The sequence below is a fragment of the Pteropus vampyrus genome, unplaced genomic scaffold (genome assembly GCF_000151845.1).
Source record: "Pteropus vampyrus isolate Shadow unplaced genomic scaffold, Pvam_2.0 Scaffold95, whole genome shotgun sequence".
Taxonomy (NCBI): domain Eukaryota; kingdom Metazoa; phylum Chordata; class Mammalia; order Chiroptera; family Pteropodidae; genus Pteropus; species Pteropus vampyrus.
Window position 1 is genome coordinate 113,241 of NW_011888876.1, and position 6,768 is coordinate 120,008.

At 61.6% G+C, this 6,768-nt stretch overlaps 1 protein-coding gene across 7 annotated transcripts in view; it reads right to left on the reverse strand.

Annotated features, from left to right (window-relative positions):
* Window positions 1–193: 193 nt before the first annotated feature.
* The window catches only part of NCS1 (neuronal calcium sensor 1), a 41,926-nt gene continuing 35,351 nt past the window's right edge, over window positions 194–6,768 (reverse strand). The window contains exons 1-6 of one of the 7 annotated variants that reach the window (XM_011364125.2): window positions 5,973–6,763; window positions 5,682–5,862; window positions 3,885–4,042; window positions 2,072–2,210; window positions 793–871; window positions 194–424 (exon numbers count right to left, since the gene is read on the reverse strand). In XM_011364125.2, the coding sequence (XP_011362427.1) occupies window positions 288–424; window positions 793–871; window positions 2,072–2,210; window positions 3,885–4,042; window positions 5,682–5,849 (681 nt within the window). In that variant the 5' untranslated portion in view covers window positions 5,850–5,862; window positions 5,973–6,763 and the 3' untranslated portion in view covers window positions 194–287. Of the gene's footprint in view, window positions 425–792; window positions 872–2,071; window positions 2,211–2,661; window positions 2,779–3,884; window positions 4,043–4,724; window positions 5,429–5,681; window positions 6,764–6,768 lie in introns of those variants that run through there. The other 6 variants (XM_011364124.2, XM_023532968.1, XM_023532966.1 and 3 more) reach the window with 6 other exon arrangements.

Consider the following 6,768-nt stretch of genomic DNA (forward strand, 5'->3'; position numbering starts at 1 on the left):
CCACAAACATCCCCGTGAGCCCTGAGTTCTGGCCCGGCCGGCTCCGTCTTCTCTCCGGCTCCCCTGTCGGGCGCCCCAGGTCCAGCAAGGGCCTGCACGGTCTCCCTGCTGTGTGCTTCTCTCGTCCCTCGCTCCTCAGGGCCTCGCACACGCTGTTCCCCTGCCCGGAGCCCCCTTCCCACTTCCCTCCTACTCCGGCCTGCTCCCCGCCCACGCGTCACAGGGTTCCTGCCTGGGGTTCGGCTCCTGCCGGCTCACACCTCCCTCTTCTTGTGTCAGTCGCAGCTTTATGGGATTTCAAAAAAAATAATGTCCCCACAGTAGACTGACAGGCAGGAGAGCAGGTGCCTGTCTGTCTGATTCGCCCGTGGATGCCTGGCCTCCGGGCCCGCACAGACACGTGGCCCTGTGCGGTCAGTATCTGCTGGGCGAACAAGTGAATGAATGAGGTCGGTCATCGTCAAAACAGCGACTTTCTCAGTGGTGGCCCCAGCATGGGCCCCAGGCTATGGGTCTTGTAACTCCGGGCTGCACTGCCTGTGGTCCCATGTCCACACCTGCTGAACATCCCCTTGGCTCCTGCCCCACCTGTCCACTCTGCCTAAGTGAGCTGTGCTCCTCCCTCACGGCCACCTCCGGGACCCGCCCCGACCTGGAAAGGCAGAACACCTGTGCCACCGTCTCAGCGCTGCACAGCTGGCCTGGTCCCGTTCTTCGGCCGCCCTCTGGCCTGGGACCACCCAGCGGGACCACCCAGCGGCCGCCCGACGGAGCCCGGGGCACAGGACTTACACCGCAGCTTCTCGTCCAGGGTTCCCCTCGAGGTCACCGACAGCGCCTGGATGAACTCGGAGAACTCAATCCGCCCGTCCTGGCAGGAGAGAGAGGGGTGGGGGTGGCCTCCGTCAGCGCTGGGCCACCTGGTCAGGCCAAACCTTGGGCAGGTGGTGACGATGGGCAGCAGCAGGCGCCAGACACCCAAGCGGAGAAGGCGGGAGTGAAGGGGTGAGGGATAGCAAGACGAATGGGGAGGGGAAGGGAGTAGGGTTAGAAATGGGGCAGGTGGGGCGGGAGGGGCAGAAAGAAGGGGCGAGGCTCCAGGAAGAACCCTGTGCCACATCTGATGAGAGAAGGAGCCAGGAGACACCGCCAACGCACCGCCCTCCTCTAGCGGGAGACGCCCGGAAAGCCCCGCGCTCCCCAGGGCCGAGAACCACTGGCTCAGAGGCTCCGGAAGAGGGCGGGGCTCTAGACCGTTTAATCCCGCCTTTTTAGTTTTGCAAGCAAAGAAACTGAGGCCTGGAGAGGGCAGAGCTCTCCCCAGGGCCAGGCAGGGTGACTGTCAGCCTGGGGGCACCTGGGAAGAAAGCCAGGCCAGGACTGGACTGCGGATGCCCCACGGTGGACACGCCAACGGTCGGCACCGCTGTCACCAGGAAGGGACACAGGCTGCAAACACAGATGAGCCTTGAAAACATGATGCTCAGCGAAAGAAGCCAGGAATGAAAGATCCCATATCGTCTGATTCTCAGAACCTCAGTTTCCTCGTCTGCAAAACGGGTGGCCGTAAGGCCTCGCCAAAAATAAGTCCCACAAAGGGCTCGGCACACAGGACACGTTCGGTAAATGCAAGTCGTGATTATAAATCCTGTTATTGTCCCTGGAGGCATCTGCATTTGGTGCTTGTAAGAAGAAGGTCAAAGTAAACGTGTGTGCATAAACACGTATGGTGCATGTGTATGCATGTGCGAGTTCATGTATCATGCATCACATACATGCACATGTGTTTGTGTGCGCCTTGAGTGCAAGTGTGGTCATGTATGTACATGCCTGTGCGTGCACTTGTGTGTGCGTGCACGGTATGTGTGTGCGCATCTGTGTGCATGTCTGTGTGAGTGTGCGTGCATTTTCGTGCATGTGTACGTGTGCGTGCGTGTGACTGTGTGCACGTGTGTGTTCCTTCTCCAGGAGGGAACATCAGCAGGAGAGAGTGGGCGTGGAGATGCTGCAGGTGCCCCCAGGAGCTGAGCAGGGTGCTGCAGGAGGAAGGGGACTAGGGTCCCCGACTCACCTTGTTTTCGTCAAAGACGTTAAAAACAAATGTGGCGAACTTGGTGGGGTCCCCAAATGGGAAGAACTGCTTGTAGATCTTCTGGAAGCCAGCTGCGTCCAGCTGCCCGCTGGGGCAGTCCTTGATGAAGCCTTTGTACCTGAGGTAGCAGACCAAGTGATGGGGGGGCGGGTGAGATGGCATTGTCACCCACCTGCCAGGAGCTCCTGCCCAGGGCCCTGAAGGCTGTGAATCGCTGCCCAAAGAGACAGTGCTACACGGGTGTCGTGGGCACAGACCTGGACATCGTAGGCCTGAGCTCACCCCACCTCTGCCTCTCGCTAGCTATATGACCTGGGACGGGTGATTGCACCTCTCTGAGCCTCATCTGTACAAGGGGGCTCAGTGGCTGTTGGTGCTGGGGATGCTGGTGGGCAGAGCCACCATATGGGGCCAGCAGTTGGCTCCTCCCACATGCCTGCACCCCCAATATGCACACACACCCACCCTAGCTTCAGTTCTCAGGAACTGTGTAAACAGACGATGGAGGGGACCCCACTTTGTTCCAGCTGGACTTGTCCACCCTGCATTCCCAGTGTCCAGCACAAGACCTTCCAGATGCCCGGCTGATGGCGGCACGGTTTGCCGCTCAGATCCCAGCTCTGCCACTTGCTGGCTCTGCAACCTCGGGCAAGTGCCCTGGCCTCTCTGAGCCTCGATCTCCCCATCTATAAACAGGGACAGTTTACCACACCCATTTACCACAGGCTCGAGTGGGACGGTACACGTCGCATACGTGGCACAGGCTAGAGATAACGACTCCCCAACACAAAGGGAAGCCGGCGAGAGGACTGGCTACTGCCAGCTGCAGCCGTGACCCCCGGGCCGCTCTGTGCCGGGACCTCGGCAAACCTCTCTCCTGGAACAACGCCCATGACAGCCCTGTGACCGCGGAACTACAGCGAAGCCCACTGTCAGGTGAGGACACTGAGGCTCAGAGAGGGAGGGTTTGCAAGGGGATCAAAGGTGAAGAGCCGGGATGCTCAGAGCCACTGGGTCGCTGAAGACTTTCCCACCTGCCCCAGAGCTCCTCACTGTAACCGGGACCCGTGCCGAGATGGCACACTCCCGCCTCACGTGCAAGGAGAGGATTCTGGGAGTACTGAACTTAACGCTGCTGGCAGTGCCATGGCTGGGGTCCACAGACAGAGGGAGGCTACAAAGAAGCCACCGCTCCCCACCCACTAGAGCACAGTCTGGGAGCCTGGGATGGGCACCAAATACACCGGGACCCGAAGGGACGTGCAGGGCACCTCAGGAGGGAGCCTCAGGATCCTCCAGCCTAAATGACGAAAGTCCGTTGTCACAAAGAAACAAGACAAGACTCCTGCTCACATGTCCGCTGTTCCTTAGGGCTGAGGGGTGCCGGGGTGCGACTTCCTCTTGGGGCCCGGCTGGAGTGGGCATACCACCGTCCCGACCGCCCCCAGCAAGCACGAGGTCGGGAAAGAGACCAGGCCTTCGTGCCCCTCCTCGCCCTCCCGCTGGGCACCAGGGAGGCGGGTCCCAGCTCAGTAACCAGAGTCTGTCTCACCCTCCACCTGGACCATTGTAACAGCCACACGACAGCCCGGGTCAGGCACTGAGCTCTGAGCTTTGTGGACGGCTGCTCACGCAGCTGCCACCTCGGCCCTGCGCAGTGGGTCCAGCGATCCCATTTCACAGATGGAGGCGCCGAGGCACAGGTCAGGTGCCCCTCCCACAGCAGGTCCCTCCACGTCCCCCGCTTCAAGCCTTCTTCCCGGCTGGGGACGCAGAGCTCACATCTTCATACCTGGGCCAGCCCAGGGCCAAACCTTTCGGGGCCGAGACCTGGCCCATGACCCCAGGCCTCCAGACCAGGATGAGGCACTGGGCAGGAGGAGGGGACCCGCCTGGCGCCAGGACACAGCGATCCACGTGGGGGGCACACTCCACTGTCACCAGATGGCCCTGGATGCCGGGAGAGGGCCCATTATGTCCCCCGTGCTCCCTCAGAGCTTACTTCTCCACAGGGGCTGTGTGTTACTGAGGGATTCTAAAAGACTGAAAACATAAAGAAAAAACAAAAGGTGCCCGAAGGCCTCTCCAGGACAGTCCCTGTGGGCGGCTCACGGGGTGGTCCCTCCGAGGGGAGCCGAGAGCTCAGCAGCACAGCAGCAGTGGGCGCTGACGGCTCCCGCTACAGCGGGCTGGCGGTGGGGTGCGGTACTAGTGGGGGGCGGGTGGGTGCAGGGAGCCGGCCCCAGAGGCTGTCACCGTCACAGTGAAACCCCAGTCTCCTTCGATGCCAGTAGCAGGGGCCCCATGAACCCCCACGAACCCCCACGAGGCAAGCCCGGCCTCCTCTTGACAACCACTCCCATATTTCACACCCGGCCACACTTTCTAGAACGTGCCATGCCATGTCCGACCTCCAGACCTTTGTAGCTGCAGGTCCCCTCCCTGTAAAACACATCTTCCTCCTCTTTATGTGGCTAATCAGGCTAATCCGCTCACCCACCACGTGCCCGGCTTAGATGTTGCTTCCTCCAGAAAGTCACCCCGGCCTCCCAGACTGAGGTCACATGGCTCCTGCACTCCCATATCCCTGGCACGTCCCCCACCACGTTTGCCTTCAGGCTGTGTCCCCCACCTGACACCACGGTGCCCCCATGCCCGGCAAGGGGTCTGGCATGTGATGGGGGTTCAGCAAACGTTTGTCCAGTGAGCTGAAGGAATGAATGAACAAATGAATGAATGAACAAACTGCCAGGCAGGGACAGAGACAGCCGAGCCCTGGGGACCCTGGTCAGGACGCAGAGCTCCTGGCGGATGGTGACAACCACCACTGCTGGGCTCCCCATCTCCACAGCTTGTTGGGGACCTGGGGTCCCAGAGAGGGAGCGAGACTGGCCCAAGGTCGCTCCACAAGTCAGCTGCAGAAACAGGGCTCCTGCCTCCCAGGCTCCCCCACCCCGCCCACCCCTCGGGGAGCTGGGCCGCACTGCCCCACTGCCAACTCACGGGTAACACACCTGCCACCCTGTTGTTCATCGTCAGAAGGTGGGGGGCACCCTGCCTCGCTGGAGCAGAGATGGGGCAGGTCTGAGCTGTCTCAGACACCCCAGTGGCTTCTGGGGCCCCCAATTTTCCCTGCGAGTCATCACAGCTCTGAGGCCAGGATTTGATGCCTCATGCGGCCCCATCCTGAGGTGCAGCCCAGCCCCCACTGGCTGGCTGTGTCTGGACACCCCACACCAGGCACACACCCCGCGCGGGCACCTACGGGAGCTGTTGTCTCGTAATGAAGTTCATGCCCAGAAATTTCTTCCCCAGGATGTCTGAGAGATGTGTCTGCATCCCCGCCCAGGCCAGGCCCCAACAGGCCGGGCTCCCTCCCTCTGCCTCCCCCCGCCCCGCCCTCCCTCCTTCAGACTTCCTGCCGCCAGGAGCCAGCGCTTCTGCCCCTAGCTCCTCTGCCAGGAGCGGGAGCCCAGGACACGCTGGCCCATGCTCCGGTCCTGGCCCTGCCCGTCTGTCTCGCTGTGAGAAGGGCCCTCAGCAAACCCCTTCCCCACCGTGTCCCCCAATTTCCCTGCTGGAAGAATACCTGGTTGAGACTAGATCGGGGTCCCTTCACCCAGCACCACTGACGCTGGGCCTGGATGTTTCTCGGTGGTGGGGCCTGGCCGGCGCATTGTAGGGTGTATAGCAGCGTCCCTGGCGAGGCCAGCAGCACCCACCCAAAGTCGCGACAACCAAAAGTGTCCCCAGACATTGCCAAATATCGCCTGGGGACAGAACCACTGCAGTTGAGAACCACTGGATTCAATGATCTCTGGGGACACCCACACTTGGGGGGCGTCTACCACAGGTGTCTGTGAGCTTGGGGGGCGTCTACCACAGGTGTCTGTCTGTGAGCTTGGGGGGCGTCCACCACAGATGTCTGTGAGCTTGGGGGGCATCCACCACAGGTGTCTGTGAGCTTGGGGGGGTGCCTACCACAGGTGTCTGTGAGGCTGAGTAACAGGTGCCATCAGGGACCTACTGACAGCCCGACACGGGGCTCTGTGCTTCCCAGGCGTGATTTCCCTGAATCGCCCCAGAAGGCGAGGACGGCTACACTCTGCACAGATGGGGAAACTGAGGCAGAGGACGGCTAAGTCCCCTCCTGGCTCAGGGCCCCCATGTGGCTATTTCTCCTGCTCGGCCCACTCTTTGCCTCCTCCTCACCCAGCTGACTCCTGCGTACCCTTTCCTTCTCGTGCATCTCCCTCAGAGGAGCCCCCGGCACCCCAGACCCAGTCACGCTTCTGCACACGCACTCACGGCATCGTGTCCCCAGACTGGGCCTTGGGGGTGCCTTGCGCATCTGTGCCTGGGGAGCCGTATGACCTGGGGGATGATGGACAAGTGAGTACACAGCGTGGTCCCTGGAGAAAGAGACTGTATCTCCTAGTTCACCCCTGAACCCACACGGCCCCCCACTGTGCATGGCACACAGTAGGTGCTCAGTAAATGTCAAACAGAATCACAGAACTAGCAAATGGGGTGGCCAGAACTGGAGTGCCTGCCGCCACCTCTGTGTCCGGTGCCGGCTGGGGAGTGAGGAATGGGCTCCGGCGCCCTCCCAGTCTCGCTGGCGGCCCGGAGTCGCCGGCCGGGGCCCGAAGCCCTCGGTGGGGCTGCTTTCTCAG